At 40.8% G+C, this 20390-nt stretch overlaps 1 protein-coding gene across 1 annotated transcript in view; it reads right to left on the bottom strand.

The window, feature by feature from the left end:
• Nucleotides 1-20390, bottom strand: part of CSMD1 (CUB and Sushi multiple domains 1) — a 1958110-nt gene that overhangs the window by 369350 nt on the left and 1568370 nt on the right. Inside the window, exons 13-17 of the mRNA XM_032869815.1 lie at nucleotides 17560-17742; nucleotides 15997-16323; nucleotides 14762-14956; nucleotides 7652-7790; nucleotides 4277-4464 (exon numbers count right to left, since the gene is read on the bottom strand). Coding sequence (XP_032725706.1) covers nucleotides 4277-4464; nucleotides 7652-7790; nucleotides 14762-14956; nucleotides 15997-16323; nucleotides 17560-17742 — 1032 coding nt within the window. The remainder of the gene's footprint in view (nucleotides 1-4276; nucleotides 4465-7651; nucleotides 7791-14761; nucleotides 14957-15996; nucleotides 16324-17559; nucleotides 17743-20390) is intronic.

A 20390-nucleotide genomic window follows, 5' to 3' on the forward strand; every position in this document is an offset into this window, starting at 1 on the left:
ATTATCACTCCACTGCAAAGGCACCAGCTGTGATTGCTTTCGTCTTCTTTTATTGACACTCTGAACAAAAAAAGACAATGAGGACTGTTGCCTGAGAGCTCACTCCAGGCTATGGACGCACACCTTGCTAAGGCTCAGGTCTACTGTCACACACGGGAGAAACGAAAAGAATCCTGAAATGTCACAGACTCATTCATGTAACACTGTAACAATTATTGCTCCAATTATCTGTATAAGATATTCTGTTAGTAAGGATGAGAAGCTAGGTAAGAATGTGTGAGCTGACTTCCTTTTATTCTTCGAATCCAGAAAAAATGAGGAGGAACAACCCATTTGTTTAAACCAGTTTGGCGAGCAAATGTCGTCAGCTTCCACGACCTGCCTGTAGGCTTATGACACATTTTTTTTAAAGAATTCTGGAAAAAATAGGCAAACTAATCTATGGCTACACAAATGAGGGAGAGGAGAGGGAAGAATGTTCCAGGGTTTCTCAGGACTAGAAAATATTTGTTCTCTTAGGTTTCATCCACCTGGGTCTTCAAAGGCCAAGGAGCTCCAGACTTAAGAACTGGGCTGTGCCAGAGGGAATAAGTATTTTGGTCATTGGTGTTTAGAAGCTTTGCAGATCCAGATGGTTTTAACGTGCACATATCTCTACTCCAAAGAAAAGTAATGACAAGAAGGGACATTAGAAAGGAATAAAATATGAAAGTCTCTGGTTCTTAAATTGTATCCTGAGTCTAAAAAATATGTTACTTTGAAATAAAAGTTGCATGTATTTGAAGTGAAACTAACTGAATTAAGTTTGAAATTGATCATTATATCATGAACAGTCAATTTTCTTGCTATCCAAACAAGTGTAATGTGACTTTTTTCATCAAGAAGTACACATTGACTTGTATACGTGTATATGCAGGTACAGGTGTGCATGTAATCCCATATATGAGCAAGTGAATCAGAGAGATATACATCGCAGGTCATTGATCTGAGCTGTTGAGTGGGGTTTGCAGAGGCCGGCACGAGTAGCAAGGGGGTGATGACTGGACAGGAAGGCAAGAAAAAAAATATGATTAAACATCTAACATGTTAGATATTACCTCATTCATCAGCATTTGTGAAATTGTGTGTGTGTGTGTATACATATACATATGTGTGTGTGTGTGTGTATATATATATATATATATATATATATATATATATTTAGATAACACTGAAACTTCATTTTGCTTGTTTAAGAATAAGACTGTGAAAAAGAACAACCATAAAAATCTTGAAAAATAGGGTTTTATTCCCTTAGATCCAGTGTTAGCCTGCATTCATCCATCTTTTTCACTTTACTCTGAAAATGAAGCATTTTCAGAGGGCATAGTGTTTATTTTCATTTTTTAAAAATATTTGATTAACTTATTTATTTGATTGAGAGCGAGCAAGAGCATGGGGCAGGAGCAGGCAGAGGGAGAGGAAGAAGCAGACTCCCCACTGATCAGGGAGTCGATGCAGGGCTCAATCCCAGAGCCCTGAGATCATGACCTGAACCAAGACAGACGCTTCTCCAATGGAGCCACCCAAGCACCTTGGGTTTGTTTGTTTTAATCAGCTGGTGTAAAACATGCATTCCCATGGTGAACCCCCTCAGCTGTATTCCAACAGTATATCTGCTGACATATTACTATAAAATACCCAAAAGACTCCATCCCCAAACTACTAGAACTCATACAGTGATTCAGTAATGTGGCAGGATACAAAATCAATGCCCAGAAATCAGTTGCTTTCTTATACACGAACAACGAAAATACAGAAAGGGAAATTAGAGAATCGATTCCACTTACTATAGCACCAAGAACCATAAGATGCCTGGGAAGAATCCTAACTAAAGAGGTAAAGGATCTGTACTCGAGGAACTACACAACACTCATGAAAGATATTGAAGAAGACACAAAAAGATGGAAGAGCATTCCATGCTCATGGATCAGAAGAATAAACATTGTTAAAATGTCTATACTGCCTAGAGCAATCTATACCTTCAATGCCATCCCAATCAAATTACCGATGGCATTATTCAAAGTGCTGGAACAAACAATCCTAAAATTTGTATGGAACCAGAAAAGATCCCAAATCACCAAAGAAATGTTGAAAAAGTAAAACAAAGCCAGGGGCATCATGTTGTGTGATTTCAAGCTATATTACAAAGCTGTGATCACCAAGACAACATGGTACTGGCACAAAACAGACACATAGACCAGTGAAACAGAATAGAGACCCCAGAGATGGACCCTAAACTCTATGGTCAAATGATCTTTGATAAAGCAGGAAAGAATATCTAGTGGAAAAAATACTGTCTCTTCAATCAATGGTGCTGGGAAAATTGGACAGCTATGTGTAGAAGAATGAAACTCGACCATTCTCTTACACTGTACACAAAGATAAACTCGAATTGGATAAAAGACCTCAACATGAGGCAGGAATCTACCAGAATCCTAGAGGATAACATAGGCGGTAACCTCTTCGACATCGGCCACACCAACTTTCAAAACAAGTCTCCAAAAGCAAGGGAAACAAAAGCGAAAATGTACTTCTGGGACTTTACCAAGATAAAAAGCTTCTGCACAGCAAAGGAAATAGCCAACAAAACAAAGAGACAAACCACAGAATGGGAGAAGATATTTGTAAATTACATTACAGATAAAGGGCTGGTCTGTAAAGAACTTCTCAAACTTAACACCCAAAAAACAAATAACCTAGTCAAAAAATGGGCAGACAACATGAACAGACAGACACTTCTTCAAAGACGACATACAAAGGGCTAACAGACACATGAAAAAATGTTCACCATCATTAGCCATCAGGGAAATTCAGATGAAAACTACATTGAGACACCACCTTACACCAGTTAGAATGGCAAAAATTGACAAGGCAAGAAACAACAAGTGTTGGAGAGGATGTGGAGAAAGGGAAACCCTCCTACACTGTTGGTGGGAATGCAAGTTGGTGCAGCTGCTTTCGAAAACAGTGTGGAGATTCCTCAAAAAGTTAAAAATAGAGCTTCCCTATGACCCAGCAATTGCACTACTGGGTATTTACCCCAAAGATACAGATGTAGTGAATAGAAGGGCCATCTGTATCCCAATGTTCATAGTAGCACTGGCCACCGTTACCAAACTGTGGAAAGAGTTGAGATGCCCTTTAACAGACAAATGGATAAAGAAGATGTGGTCCATATACACAATGGAATATTACGCAGCCATCAGGATGAATACTCAATATGTGCATCAACATGGATGGAATTGGAGGAGATTATGCTGAGTGAAATAAGTCAAACAGAAAAAGACAATTATATAGGTTCACTTATTTGTGGAACATAAGGAATAGCATGGAGGACATTAGAAGAAAGAAGGGGAAAATGAAGGTGGGTAAATCAGAGGGTGGAGGATGAACCATGACAGACTATGGCCTTCTGGGAAACAAACTGAGGATTTTAGAGGGGAGTGGGTGGGGGATAGGTTGGCCCAGTGATGGGCATTAAGGAGGGCACGGATTACATGGAGCACTGGGTGTTATACACAAACAATGAATCATGGAACACTGCATCGAAAACTAATGAGGTACTGTGTGGTGACTAACATAATATAAAAAAATTATAAAATCATAAAATATAGCGACCTGATCTTCTAATTTCAGAAGCTAATGTTAAGACAAATTTGTATGTATGGAAACATAAATGTAAGCATTTCACATTGGGCAGGATACCCTTCCCAGTCATATTTTAGCAATTGTTTTAATTGTTTCTAATAATCATTTTAACTCTTGTTCACACTTTTTCAAAGCAATAGTCACATGTCATTTCATGAGGTCCAGCTGCTGTCTACATTCCATGTTCCTTTCCCCAGGAACACATGCTCATGTGAAGAAACCAACAGATAAGAACCACGTTGGCCCTAACCATGCTTTTCCAGCAAAGAATCCCCCTAAGCCGTTGTTCAGGAGATACAATTGTAGTGATAGCCTCTCTGGCCAGGAGCTCTATTTCTCATGGTAGAAGTTTATCATTACATCTTGTAGTGAATGAACACACTATTTAATTATTTAATTTTATAATAAACACATACTTTCTTGGAGTTTTAAAGTAAAAACCCACAAGATGCTCTCTTATTAATAAGAAAAAGTGCTTATGATGATGCGGTGCTGACAGAGGCAGTGACGGTCAGGTGCATGCCCGGGACCCAGACGCGCGTCTGGAACGCAGACCAGTGATGGCCAGCGTGCCCTTCTGACTTACTCTCGTAGTGAATGAGGAAGCCCACGCTGGAGCGGCTGTTGTCAGTAGTGAACAACAGGTACATGAAGTGACCTGTGCTGATCAGGAACTGGGGAGCTTGTGTGCCGTGGTACTCTCCGATCAGCGGGGACGAGCTGGCGGGCCCGTCTCGGACCTCCAGAGTGTCATAGTTGACTTCTGTCTGAAATCTGTGGAGATTTGTATCCAGTCAGAGAAGCAAAGCTGCACTGACTTATAGACATTCCGCAAATATCTTCATTCATTAATTGCAAACTGATGTGTATCACTACAAATAAAAGACTTAGAGTTTTACAAACTTAAAAAACACCGAGGCACAAATGATATTGAAGCATCAGTTTTTCCAGAAGAAAAGGTACAGCCTAAACCCTCCCCTAGTACTGAATACTAAGTCATGCAACATCCCAAACTCAAAAGACTGCAGTCTTTAGCTCTAAAATAAAAATACTGTGAACCAGGTTAGTGTTTAGAGAGATGAAGTAAAGAAGGAAAAAAGGAAGGAAGGAAGGAAAGAGGAAGGGAGGGACGAAATAAGGAAGGAAAGAAAGGAAAGGAAAGGAAAGGAAAGGAAAGGAAAGGAAAGGAAAGGAAAGGAAAGGAAAGGAAGGGAGGGGGGAATTAAATTAAAAAACACCAATTAGTGAACAATCATTACACATTTTCAAAATCTGTTTCATGATCCTCTGTTCAGCTTGATCATGCATATTCTGAAATGCGCACATGAAGAAACATAATCTCCTAAAGGAGGAGAGTAATTCAAAATACATGGCAATATTTTAAATACTTTTCAGGAAAAAAAAAATCCTGTGTCTTTTAAAGCTGCATTAACTCTTTCTGGCCCCTGGAAGAAGAATCAGCACATTCCTGCTTCAGAAAAGAAATGCTGCTTCAACGATCGCAACAGCTTCCAGAAAGTGCTCAACTTCTCTTCGAGAAGGATGCTATGCTTCCAGAGAATCTGGCCTGATGTTACATTTACACCCAGTCACAGCCACTTGGGTCCTCTTTGAAGCAATGAAGACACCATTCCAGGTACTGAGATATTTGTCTAAATGGGCCCAGCTCATCCTCCAAGAGCTAACCCGATTTCTGAGGGTCCGACTGTGCTCTCAGGAAGCAGCTTATGCTCAGGGAACCCCTGATTCACTCGGTGACTTTCAGACTAAGACTCTGTGGAAGCCTGGGTAGTCATCCCCCATCCTCTTCATCCAATAATGCTGACAGAGAGGAAGAGCGAGCGAGGGCACACACAGGATCCCCAGCCGCACGGCTTGTAACCACAAGCAGGTGCACAAAGCGTCGGGCTCTGCCCTGGTTCTCACTGGATCGTGTAGACTCCTCTGAGAGCAAATGCATGATGACGCCATATTCTTGCAACGAACTTGGGATGGCCCTGGGGCCCGGATCTTCCACAGAGAACTGGAAACACCGGTCACTTCCCCTGACCACGGGCTCGGCTTTGGGGGTCCAATGGGGCAGGTTTTCCTCTTTTACCTTTCTATAATGTCCTCTACAGACCCTGTGGTTTCTCAGTGATCTGAGCTTAGATTTAAGAGGTCTGGATAAGCATGAACTAAATCTCACTTGAAAAATCTGTGCTACAGTTTTCACATCTTCTTTCTGGAGCAACAGCGAGGACTCAGAGAGTGCCCCTCGCGACAGCGGGAAGATTCCCAGGGGAGCCTGGGAGAGGGCGCTTCACGTGTTTCCCACTATTCCGCAACTCGATGCACTTTGTACACCAATAACATCAGTAGGGTCTCTTATAGTTATATTTACAAACACATGCTTTATTAGGATGTCAGCCCTCTGCTGGAGACAGAAATCTTTAGAGTCGTGTAACAATCACAAATACCTAAAAATGTCAGAAATACTGGCTCTTACAGATGGAATTCAGCAAAGTATCACAGTTCCCTAATCCCTAAAGATAGAGAAAAATTGTATGTCTCTGTTCAGGAGTGTGAACAGAAAACAGTGTGCTCAACACTTGTAACAAACCAGGATGTAAAGTCACAAGTTTTACTAATGATTTACACTTGATGTGATGCCAGGAATCAGGAAGGGCTTTGCTCTTCCCCCTCTCAATACCAGAAAATTATGAAAATTAATAAGGAACCCAGTGTAATCCACTGGATATTACAGAGTTAATTTTTTCCTTAATGATTAAGTTTATATGCAAGGATCCATTCTCCAGTGTAATGGATACATAAGCCACAATTTTAATTTTCTTCTGGGAGATTATCCTACTGGAGATTATTATGCTACCAGACGTAATAAAATGAACAATAACTTCAAATACAAATAGTGCTAAATGATAATGTGATTCCCACTAAAAATCTTCCTGTATATATTATTATTAATAGAAAATTAGTGGAAAACAAACAAAACAATATAACAGTGTTAATCTGCCTTGAGACATTATAATATCCTGAATATTAAAACCCAAACTCTTTTAGTCAAGAAGTTCATTGTTAGAGGAAGCTTAAAATTGTTCAGAGATTAAGCTTAAAACACTAAACAAATATGTCTCCTTCTATTTTAAAGCAGGTATCTTTCTGAAAACATTTCTGGCTGTTAATCATCAAGGTGATTTTACTGCAGAGACAAATGGAAACACATTTTATTATGGATCATTCAAATTGCATGATTATTTTTTCATATTATTGAATTCATGGGGCACCTGGGTGGCTCAGCTGGTTAAGCGTCTGCCTTCGGCTCAGGTGATCCTGGGGTCTGGGATGGAGCCTCGCATCAGGCTCCCTGCTCAGTGGGAAGCCTGCTTCTTACTCTCCCACTGCCCCTGCTTGTGCTCTCTCACTGTCTTTCAGATAAATAAATAAAATCTTTAAAAAAATGACTATCGAATGCATTATCAAATAGCGAAGCCACACCACTCCAGGGATAGAACCACTCACAGGTCACTAATCTGTCACTCACAGGTGTGAGTTCTGCAACCAAAACATCACTAGAGCAAGAAAACATTTTCCTGGGCTCTTCCAAAAGGCACCTCAGGGACACCACAGGCTTCCATTTGCAATCAGAGTGTATTTTAGCCACAGGTCCAAAACCCAGGGCTGGACATGAAGGCCAGTATTTGCGAGCTCTGGGGAATAATGATCTGGGACTGCCACTCTCTGACCAAGCCTTTGGAGAGGACGTAGCTGCAGACATAGAGGGTAAAGTTCAAGAAGAATGAAACATTATCAGCCAAACGCCTGTTTCCTTTGAAGTGAACTCCTCTGGGGAAACCAACCAGGAATTGTCCTATTTCTAAGCCTCACGATCCTCTTAAGTAAAGACATTGGACATGCATGGGTTGTCAGGTCCGAGTTAAGAAAGGGAACCTCTTTTTCTTACCTATCAAAAGTTATTTTGATGGAATGTCCTGGTTTCGCTTCAATGATCCACTCACAATTTAAAGAATCTTTATAGTACCCTGGCCATCCGGGAGGCAAAATGAGTCCGCTGGAAGCTGTCAGGTGTCCACCACATGGCGCTGAAAGAGAGTGCAGGTGTCAGCGGGTCCCACCGAGTGCACGGGGACGCCCCGGGCAGCGCCCGTGTCCGCAGGACTGCGCTTGTCTTCACGGACTTCACGTTTTCAAGTATTCACGCTAAACGTACTCCCAGGTAAACAGCATGTATTGAAAGCAGAGCCCATCTATCCCTCATCCGACATCCATCATCAACCCACAGCAAACCCCCCATGATCCAAAAAGGTCAGGGTGTAAGTGCGCGATGAATGACCCGCTTGAACCGTCACATCCAACTGTCACAACGGATTCGTGAGAGCACAGCCCTGATGCCCATATCGCATATGTGTTTGTGATTCCACAAACATCTACTGACAAGCAAACAAACTGCTTCCCATCAGAATGGAAATACCCTGCGGGGTGTGCGTGTGTGTGTGTCGGTGTGCGTTTGTGTGTCAGTGTGTGTGTGTGTGCATGGGCAGATACATTTCAGTGATGTGTGTTCTGATCCACTCTGCATGGTGTCTGTTTTATTAACGTGACTTGCCACCTACATCAAACTAAATTATTAGGGAATGTTATAGAGCAAAACAAAATTTCCGAATTCGATAGACAGAATTAATCGGCATCAGTCCGTTTGAATAATCCATGATTATAAAGAAGTAAAGAAGTTTCAGGAAGGTATGTGCCTGGTGCTCAGGAAAATGGGTCTTGCGTTTCTGTATAAGCTATAGGAATTTTTAAGTAGTGACATACATATATTTCACAAGTTTTTGCCCAGCCACATATTTTTTCAGATTTTCCTTCTCAAAGTTCTTTGCCATCTTTGTAATCAAATTTGTAAATCCATAGATAAGAAATAAAACATACAAATGTCCCGAGTTAAAAATAATCATTTTTGAAAAAAAAATATGCCTTTTATGGAGATATACCCATAAGGCCTTAAAATGCTGAGAAACTGTACACGATTTCAACCAGGTTTTGTTGCTGGAGAAAAACATCTGACAGAGAAATCTATAAAGGTAATCACGGTGGCTTCATTTATAATGGAATATTAAAAGGAAAAAGTAAAAATTTATGCAAAGTTTATGACTACATATTGGAATGGCACTAATACATTTGAAATAATGTTCCGAGATTTTGTTACTATGGGTAATTTTGCAATTACAACATTACATTATGCAAAGCAGGATACAAAATTATAATAAAGCATATTCTAAATTTTATTTAAAAAATTGTTCCGAGTAAAGGGGAGGTAGAATTTCAAAAACACGTTAATGGGGGAGAACACAAATGGCCACTGTGCAGATCGTGCTTTTCTTGATACAGTTTCTATTCTAAATCAGCTGTGATAGGTGGGCATTATGTCTAGAGTTAGACATAACAGGAAATCAGAGTCATTTTTATGACTTTGAGTTCTTAAAGAAAACATTCACTACTTTATGCAATCATAATCTTAAAACAACTAATTTTTAATAATTGACTTTAGGAATTTTATTTATTATTTATTTATTCCCATTTTATGATTATTTTTATAATCATTGTATAAGTTATTTATATTTTAGCCTTTATTCCTACATTTCTGACATGCTGCAGCAAATGTTTTTTTAGAATATGACATAAGCAAAATTAAACAATCTTACTTATTTCATGTTTTACTATTCAATGATACTATATAAGAAAGACCTATAGCAAATATAGATTTTTTTTGTTAAATCTGCTATATGAGACCTTTCTAAATCTATGTGAATTGCCTTATTTTTATAAGCCTTACTTCCCACCTAAATACAAATCTGTATATTTCCTTCATTTCAGTAAAGGTTTTTAAAAATTTTGAGTGTTATATTTCTTGAAATGTGCCAGCATTGTCATACATCACTATTATTTATTAATATCTTGTCTTTTACATATCACTTTGTAATTTCATGTGTGTTAGAATTTGTATCACTTTATCCTGATGAAATAGATGTTTTAATTGTTATATTCTCAGTCAACAGAATTAAACAAAAAAGTATTCAGCGATGAAGTCAGGTTTGCCATATCAGCCAGCTTAGATTACATCATGGTATAGGAACAACTCCACAACTGTACTAACTGTGATGAGAGAGTCATTCCTCCCACAGGCTACGTATTCAAGGGCTCCTTCCTTTTTCTTGGTTACGTAGCCTGTGTGAGAAATGACTCTCTCTCATCACACAGAGAGGAATCTTTTGTGAGATTTTATTTTTAAGTACTCTCTCCACCCAACATGGGGCTCGAACCCACGGCCCCGAGATCCAGAGTCTCACACTCCACGCACTGAGGCAGCCCGGTGCCCCTAGGGGCACCTTTCTTGAACTAGTCTTGCAGGAGACAATCAAACGTAGGTTCATAAGCTGAATATATGACTTCCACTCATTCCTAACTGGCCAAAACCTCAAACAGTTTCCTCAAACCCAAGGGGGCCAAGAAATGCCATCCTGCTTGGAGAAGACTCAGAAGACCCGGCGGACGGCACCAGTGACGCTCAAATTCACAAGGTGAAGGAAGTGAGCCAGGTCTGTAGGATGCAAACTCCTTGATTCACTGAGTATTTGCATGGATGAACTACTTAATATTGTATTTCTAAAATAAGCTCATCTTGATTACATATATTTTTCTATAGCTTTATGTAATTATCTGGCTCAGGCATATTACACTTAACACTGCCTTTGTAAAATGGTACACAGGAATTAGGCCATTTTTGCACTAGCTGTGACAGTGCAGTTCTCAACGCTCAAGTTCTCCAGACTTGGAAGAGAGAGAACTTCCTTACACACCTCCCTTGCTTGTGTCTTTCTCAGCATTCAAACTTTAAACTCTTTTCAAATCTCTTCTCGGGTTTTCTGTTTATTTACACTTTGCACTTTTATTTGAGTCACTGTGAATAATTTATGTTTTGCTAGGAAATCACCAATTTCATTGAACATTAAAATGTGTTGCCATAGAGCTGATGATGTATTCTTGTACACTCACACACACACCCCCAATTAACTAGTGCTTTTAGTGACAATGAGCTGCACTGAAATTTATGGGGAGGCTAGAGGCAGAATAAATAAGTAGAGATAAATCTTTCCTACAGAGGCCAGAAAATTTATACACATGATGTGCTGGTTTCCATTAAATTCTGCCAGAAAAAAATAAACATAATTTTTAGAGGAAATGATTTATTGTGAGCCTTTCACTCTTTATGTAAAGTTATTATTAGTAATAAGAACTTATTATTTTATTATTATGTTGAGTTATTATTTTTGTAACCATGGTTATTTTTCTTCTATTTTGTTGAATACCTATAATTGTCTTTCTTCCTAGTTTTTTTTTAATCAGATTCAAAGAAGCCTTGTCTATCTTATTGATACCAAAAAAATAATTCACTTACATTATTCTAATTCTTGATTTTTATTAATATAACATTCTAATTCTTTTTTCTAACTTGTTAACATTATCAATAAGTTCCTTCACTTTTTGTCTTTTTGTTCGATCCTGGGGCATTTGTCTCCTAGCATAGGCTTCCTGTCTCGCATTATCGTAGCAGAAAGGGTTCCCGCTCACAGGGTTTCTGGGTAGCATATCCCTTCAGGCTTGAGGCTTTGCCACATAGTGTCTCCCAAGTATTTGTCTGTGGTTCTATTTGTTTCATATGTTTCAATTGTCTGTGGTTCTATTTGTATCATACGTTTCCACTGTAACTGCATATGCATGTGGCCTCGACCTTATGATCAATTAAAGAATTGATGGTAACAAGTAATACTTGAAAAAAAAATAAGGAATGTGTATATACTCTAAGATACTTGAACTTCCTTCTGTGTCTCTTCAATTAAATGTGCTTGTGCTACTAAATCTTTCCTTTCCCATGTCATTTTTTCCAACTAGATGCACTTAATTCTGAAAGTAGCATTTCTGTTTCTCTTCACCAAGGACATCGGTTGTAGTATCTAATTAGTCGTACTATCAGAGTATCTGTGTGTACTTTCTGAGACTCATCAGGGCTCTATAATTGGGTTTTTCAGTACAAGTAAATTATTAAAAAAAGAAAAAAAAAACACTCTTTCACCATTTACTAGTCCTCTGTGTTAACTGTTTTCTGTATTAACCCACAGCTGAGTTTTGACTGAACTTCTCTGAAGGTCTTTTCCAAATTTGAGAGGATGGCTCATTCACATTTAATAGGATACTTTCTCCCGGCATCCAGCTTTATTAGAAACATCATCTGCCACTTCTGAGAGCCCTTCCCTTCCCCTGACCGTGCAGATGGACATACTTGCCCTGAGCCTGTAACACAGCTGCACAAGCATTTTACGGGGAAGCACACCCAGGATGCGGAGAATCATGGCCGGGGAGAGCAGAGACTAGAAAGTGCTGTCATTTTTCCCCCATATGATATGCTGGAGCAGCACCAGCAAATATGCACACACACACACTGTCATTACTATGATTGGTGCACCCAGGAGTGTATGTTCACTTATATGTAAAGGATAATGACCTACCTGTTTATTAACACCAGATACAATGTAACATCTAAAAGCTGTACATTTAAAATATGTGATAGAGACAGATAGGGATGGAAAAGCTTCTGTTGAGCTCTTTCCCTTCAATTTGTCAATTTTCTACCCCCCCAGTGATGTTCATCACCCACCAAACTAAGCCCTTCATGAAAATGTGAAAGTGAGAACATCTTTATGTAGATTTAACATAATCCTGACCCTTAGACTATGGACACTAACTTTGATAGTTGGACTGAAGGGTACGGGTGTGAGGCAGGAGCCCCTTCCCCGCACGGCTTGTCAGCTGGCCAGGGAGTTCATCCTTCCCCATATAGATTCAGGTCCTGCCTAGACCACCCCCTGGCAACGGTAGGTCGGTCACTCTAGAGAGGAAATAACCTTCAACTCCAGGTTATATTTGACACACTATTTCTCCTGAATTTACTTATTCTAAAAGGAGCACCTACTGGCCAAAGACAATTGAGAGAATAAAAAAATTAACAGTGCGGAAAAAAAATCACCCATCACTCTGACGAACATTTTGGTGTATATTTTCTTTTCAGGCTTTTAAAAATTATTATCATCATGAGATACTTAAATATACGTTTAAAATGGCTTATTGGAACACAAGTGGTCATATCACCTGGTTTTTCACATGATAATATATGATGAACATCTTTGATGTTACAATATCTGTTTGAGGTTTGTGGTGATTTATCTAGCTCATTCTTTGTTGCTTAAAATTAAATCGTTTGCATCTTTGGTTTTTATGTTTAATACTGCAGAAAGCATTCTTGAGGGGAAAAAATTATCTTTTCAGAGCTGTTTGAATATGTCCTTACAACCAGAAATACCATTTATAGCTAAAAAAGTAAGAAATAATTTAAAACCCTTAATATGAATTTACACTATGATGCCATAATTTTATACCTTCAACAGCTTGTCCAGGAAATGTCAGTTACTCCTCAACCTTACCAGTTATACATCTTATTAAGGTGTTCAACTGTTTGCCCATCTGATAGACAAAAATGGTACTTTAGCTTTGCATTAAAATTAGTAATTTTTGCCCCTTTGAAAAGACCACAGACTGTATGCTGTAACTGTGTGACATTCCAGAAAAGGCAAAGCGACAGAAGTAGCGAAGAGATCGGTGGGGGCAGGGCTGGGTGCTGGGGGCGACTGAACGGGTTGAGTGCAGGACGTTAGGGCCGTGAGACCGCTCTGCGTGATGCTCTAATGATGGATGCGTGTCATCATACATTTGTCCAAACCCACACAATGTACAACACCAAGAGTGACCTAACATGCAACTATGGACTCTGGGTGATAGTGACATGTCCCCATGGGATTGTCACTTATAACTAATGAAACCGTCTGGTAGGGCTGTTGCTAGTGGGGGAGACTGTGCTTCCGTGGGGGCGGGGGACATAAGGGAAATCTCTATACCTTCCATTTAAATTTGCTGTGAACCAAAAACCGCTCTTAAAAAAGTCTATTTAAAAATGTATTTCTTGGGCACCTGGGTGGCTCAGTTGGTTAAGTGACTGCCTTCGGCTCAGGTCATGATCCGGAGTCCTGGGATGGAGTCCCACATCAGGCTTCCAGCTCCAAGGGGAGTCTGCTTCTCCCTCTGACCTCCCCTCCCCTCTCATGCTCTCTTACTCTGTCTCTCTTTCTCTCAAATAAATAAATAAAAAATCTTTTAAAAATGTATTTCTTGGTATTTATTGGAGATAAGTTTTTTATAAAGCTTTTCTTAGCTCAACATGTATGGGACATTTTGATGGGGTGTGAATATATATTCTAAGTCACTAATTTTCATATGAGTAAACATTAGAGGTGATATGCTCCTGATTCTACATGCACCCCCGGCTTTTTTACACAGTTCATCAGAGTAGAAATGTCGAGAAGAAAATTAGTTAGGCAGTATTTACATCAGGTACCTTAAGGGCAATTAAACAACATAGCTACTAAAAACTGTGCCATTCTTAGAGGCTGAATTATGTCTTCCCAAAATGTGTATTTTGGAATTTTCATTCCAGCACCTGAAGATGTGACCTTGTTCGGACGGAGGGTCTTTTTAGATGCGCTTGGTTAAGGTGAGTTATTAGCATGGCTCTGATCTCATGTGACTGGTGTCATGAGAAAGAGGGGACATCGGGAAACAGAGGTGCGCTCACATGGAGAAAGCTGAGATGATGCTTCTGGCAGCCGTGCCACTCCAAAGACACGAGCAAACCCCCGGAAGCTGGCGGAGAACCAGAACAGATCCTCCCTCACAGCTCAGTGGGCACCAGCCCCGTGGACACCTTGCTCTTAGATGTCCAGCCTCCGGGACTGTGAGACACTCAGTTTCTACTGTTTAAGCCTCCGGTCTGTGTGCTTTGTGACAGTAGCCCTAGGAAACCAGCATGGTTTCTGGTCCTTTTGTTTGTCAAGTCCAATGTGCCCTTGCACGGGGAGATAACTGGCAAATGAGAGGAGACGCTCACCTTCACAGCGAGGCACCGTGGAGCTCCAGACGACATTCCCGTCCTGCAGGATGCAGGTGATGGACTCTGACCCCTGCGTTTTGACAAAGCCATCGTCACAGTGGAAGGAAACTGAGCTCCCCAGCAGAAATCTGTCACCAAAACGCCGTCCGTTTATGGGAATGCCAGGGTCATGACACTCATTCTGACCAAATGCTAAAAGGAAAACAGACGAATAGAAATATTTTAATATTAAACATGTGTATTCAAAAAAGAAAGAAACAAAGCCTACTAATAAAGCCATTTATTGTTCCAAAGTTCAGTTCTGCATTTATAGACCGATAATTGCATTAAATAAATAAGATACTGATACCTAGTAAGACAGAAGGAAAGAGAAAGAAAAGATGGTACATAGATATGTAAAACCATCATTTATATTGCATTTCACAGTTTGAAAGCACTTTTCACATGTATTAAGAAAAAACAGAAATATGGCAGGGCTGGAAGGAATTTTGATTCAGACACATCTGGGTTAGAACCTTGGCTCTTGTGTTTTTTCCTGCCCTTCAGCAGACATTCTGACGATCTGGTTAGATATTCTAATTTACAGATGAGGAATGCCGAGCCTATATCGCAGTGTTACTGCAATATTAAATGAAATGATTCCTGGCAAACCTAAGCACAGCGTCTAAGAGAAGTTGACGACCAGCAAATTATGATTTATAACTCATCTTTAATATTATTACCTTATTCTACTCCCTCAACAATGCATTGAAGTAGATGTTTTTAAATACAATCTGGTTTGCAAATGAGGACACTGAGACAAAGAAAAATGCCCTCTTACCAAAATTCACTAAGTATATACAAGTGCTCGTGTTCTAATCCATGGCTCCAGACCCCAAATGCCTCAATCCTTTTCACTACACTATTTCTTTGAATGGAGGATGTGTGGATGGATGGATGGATGGATGGAAATAGGTATAGAAAGTGGGAGAGGAAGGAGGGGAGGGAGGAAGGAAGGCAGGAAGGAAGGAAGGAAGGAAAAAGAGAGAAAGATAAAAGGAACATGAGCGCTAACCTTACTATAAGGCTGACAGAGACACCAGCCCAAATGGAGTGATGCCCTTAGGTTGATGGGACAACACTGTCTAATTGTGTTACTCCCATTACCTTACAAAGTGTCAGCCTGGACCCCACATGCCACAATCATTTAAATAAAGGCGGCCTAGAAGTGGTGCAGGGGGAGGCTTGCTTACTGGTGTAAGTGATGTTGAACCCCCTGCCGGTCGTGGAGTGGTCGGACTGGAATTCCAAGCGGACTATGTGCCCACTGCTGGCCAGCTGTGAGGGGACCTCGTGGCCCGAGAAGGTGCCCAGGACGGTGATATCAGAAATGCCGTCATCTTTGATCGCAAGGAAATCAAACTGGGGTTCCACGTCGAAATCGTTAAAGATGAGGTGAATTCTGCTTCCTGGTTCGGAAATGATCAACCAGACACAGTTCATGTTGTTGCCGTATTCCTCGGGGTAATTGGGTGAGAGAATAATTCCGGACGACGCAGTGAAGTTGAAGAAGCAGGAAACTGTGAAGACACAGACGCGTTTTCGTACCCTTTTGCACACAGCCAAACAACCGGCCACGTGACGCTGACTGATGGCAGCCTCCTGCGAAGGCACCCGCACCTGCAGAGCTCGGACCGTCCAACCACTTTTGCATCAGTAATTCTACACCATAACATCCCTTCACTCCCTAAACTGGAAATAGAATATTTCATGGTACACACCACAACCAGAGCCCACACGTAATCGAGTATAAGCTTGACTCCGAAATGATCCGAGCTGAAGTCGTGGAAACCGGAGCAAATATTAGAATTTCTAGTTATAACTTTCTGCCTTCGGAAGAGCAAACATTCATATGAAAAGTTATGTCTGTGTCTCAGGAGCAATTTCCAGAAATAATACTGGTTCTGTTTAGTCTTCTTGGATACCTTTTCTCTTTATATTTTATGTTTGCCTTTAAAATGCATTTTTCCAAGTTATTTATGTATTATTAGTTATCGGGTAACAATAAACAAAAATCAGACTCTATACTGGGTGAACAATATAAAAATCTCTTGAAACATTTACCTTTTAAGAGCATGTGCTTAAAATCAGTTTACATACATATACACACATATGTTGAGAGGACACCTGTTGGATTATTTCTAGGGTGTGGCTTTGGTTTTCAGTCCACACAAGTCCCTATTTGTCTTTCAGGTGACATGTTACACTGAGTCACAAAAAATGCTACATTAGTAACATGCTACGTTCAGTTACCAAAAAAAAAAAAAAAAAAAAAAAATCTTGCTTTTAAATCACCATGAAATACTTTGTTTCTATTTGTTAAAACCCTGTACTTAGGAGGAAGCAGGCAATTCTGGGCACCATAAGCTGATGTCACCCACACTCACAACTGGTGTTTCTGTGTTAGACATTATCAAAGCTATCAGGTCCATTGCCTGTGGGTGTCTCAGACCCTCCCACTTCAGAAGCTCTAGAAGGAGGCAAGGCTCCTCTGCGCATGGTCTGTTCTTGCTGGCAGAGACATCTCAGCTACAAGTTATGTAGGAGACGGAGCCATAGCATGGATTAGCTTTACCTGCATGAGCGAAGCAGGGAAGTTGGTGCTCGAGAACACCCCTGCTTTGTTTGGTCAACGGAGCACTCCCCAGAGGTTCTGAATGCTTCCCCTTCCGAGGTGCACCTGCCTCTTTCCCTCCCTCTCCCCCTGCCTGGCAGTCCCAGGACAGAGCCACCTGCCCGGCCAGCACAGTACTCACATACACAGCTGGGCTTGTTGCCAGACCACTGGTTGTTTTGCTGGCACGTGATCACACGCTCTCCCACCAGCTCGAAGGCCGCCTGGCACTCGAATGTCAGAGTGTCCCCGTGGAGGAAGCTGTTGCCAGTCCGCTTCCCGTAGGCGGGAACTCCAGGGTCCCCACAGCCTCCCTTTTCAATTTCTGAAAACGGGAAAGAAAAATGAACTGTGAAAAAAATACACAGGGAACATTTTTTTTTAAAACAACTGAGAAAGTGAACAAGTTACTTTTTGCTAGTTGAGACACAGCTTTTGTTGAAAGTTTCAAAAGGATGTTCATGTCATCCCATATTTAATTACAAAACCCTGGGGGAAAAAACAAGATTTAACTTGAGAGAAAGGTACTTAATTTATTGACTTTTAAGGGAGACGAATGGCCACGCAGATGCGCTGGCAACGGGAGTGGTGGGCTTTATAGGTACGTGTGCCTGGTCCAGGCGCTTCCTACCTGCTCTCCAGAATTGCTGCAATGCAAATGTAAAGACCAAGTGGGTTTGAATCGATCCACTTTTAAATGTAAAGATACAAGCAAGATTGTTCATTCACTACTGTATATTTAAATCAATAAATCCATTTGAATATTCTTTCCCTTAATCTTAAAACCCATTTATGAAACAAAATGGATATATTAACGGTCTTCAGCCAGGAAGAAACTACACTGAGTCAAGCCCCTTTGCCTTAAAACAGGACGGACACAAATGCACCAAAACCATCCATGCATTTCAACATTTGCTCTGTCTTAAATGCTAACCACACAGAACGTATTAAGTAAAATGCTTCTTGTGGATTCATATAAAAACTATGTTTTGAGGGCCAGCTATGTGTTAGACTGTGTTCGACATAATGAGGTTACTGAACAAACAAGACACAATTCTCCCACTCGTGGTGCTCACATTGTATGAAGGGAACAATAAAATTCTTTAAATGTATATGATTTCCGGTCACCATAGGTGGTTTGAAGCAAAATGAAGATGTTCAAAGGTTTACAGAATCATGGATGAGGGAGGAAACAGAAAGTATAATTCAGCCCTGAAGGAAATCTGAAATCATCCCCTTCTCCAGAGACACCAGCCCAGTGTGGTTGGAGATCCCGGGTGGAGGGGAAGCGAGGGACCCCTCCTGAGCGGCCTGTCAGGTTTTTGTGCAGAGTGGTGTGGAAGGAGGCACGGCAGGCTTTCACCATGAGACACAGTGTGGTGTAAATACAAGTGTAAAAGATCACTCCGCAGCACTGGTGAGTGGGGGGAGGGAGAGAAGTGAGCTTCAACAAACACAAGATAGCTTCCATGCACACACTGAAAATGCATCCCTTGGCCAACCTGCTGAAATTCTTCATGGTCTTACCCTATTATTTTGCAGTGACCCAGCACAATTTAGCACTTAGGTTTCATTAGTCATCTAACCACTTGCTGATCAAATTCACAATTTTGAGGATGTTTGTAGAATGGCTCAGGGTTGACTTTTTTGATGGTGTGGGGAATGGACACATGCCCAGAGAATGACCCACGGTGGCTGATTCTACTTTAGAGGAGAAACTTTTCTTCTGAGTGTTCAGCAGTATCAGAGAAGTGAAATCAACTAGTGATATCACAATGGCATCAAGATTTTCAATAGACGGGTATCATCACATCTGCCTTCTTAGGCAGATAGCAAAGAAAACTAGGTGTTGGGTAACAGGTTCAGTGCTCTCTGCTAACCTGATAGGCTATCAAATGAAGAAGGCGACCCTTATGCTAATGATTCCAGAAGAACAAAAGTGTTCCTGCATGTAACACAAGCTAAAGAACGCACCAGAAAACATGTTTACTTAAGGATAGACCTTGGAGTTCAAGTTGATGGCCTTTGTTTGAACAGATCTAGAAGTGGATTTGCTTGAATTTAATACTTGGGATGCCTTGAACCAAGTTTTATGTTTTCCCCACTTAAAAAAGGCAATTCACATCAATGGTTTCTAACAGAAAAGAGGTTGCATGTGGCATGGCCTCCCAGCTGGGTAGGGGGCTGGGCACTCCACATTTCTGGCAATGGACACAGTGCTGAGCTCAGGAGTCAGGAAGCTAGACTTGGAGTTGAGTCTCCTGGCCTTCGTCTGGCCACCATAAGCAATTTAGTCTTTCCAAGTCTCATTTATACATCCTCAGCAACCACTTCCTACCTCCAAGGACAGCTGAGGGACTTAAGTAATTCACGTACAGAACCCTGCATACAGGGCTCAAAATATTAGCTGTTACTATGATTGTTACTAAGCCTTAGACTTCTAGAAGTTTGTTCTGCCTCCATGATGCTAAAAATCATAATGTCTTCTTACAAGGAAATCAACTATGGCATGTGGGATGATACCATTTTCTATGTTAACTGAGTCTGAGAACTCCTGACTACAGAGTGCTCAGACATAAAATGTCTGTCGTTTGACCCACAATGCGGATGTGGATGACGACAGATCTGCCCCTCATGCTGAGAGCCAAGAGAATGCTGTTTCCACCAATGATGCTGATGTCCACGCGTCCAGATGCGAGGGCACTGCTGGCCTGCAGCACAACATGCTATCCGTCCAACACACCTATCATTAGGTGCTCCACATCAACTATGACCAGCAATCAGGCAGCACGGGGTCTGGTATCAGCACGTGTGTGTGCAAGCCAATCTCAGCATCCAGCCATAGGAATTATCAAATTTTGCTATCAACTGAATGTCTGAGATAATGAGTCAGAGAGGTCAGAGATGACTCAGACATGACCTTGAGATTCTATTTTTTAATAAATACTAGAATTTGCTATCAATTGAAAGATC

This window comes from Lontra canadensis, unplaced genomic scaffold, assembly GCF_010015895.1.
Source record: "Lontra canadensis isolate GAN:19392208 unplaced genomic scaffold, GSC_riverotter_1.0 scaffold39, whole genome shotgun sequence".
In the NCBI taxonomy this organism is placed as follows: domain Eukaryota; kingdom Metazoa; phylum Chordata; class Mammalia; order Carnivora; family Mustelidae; genus Lontra; species Lontra canadensis.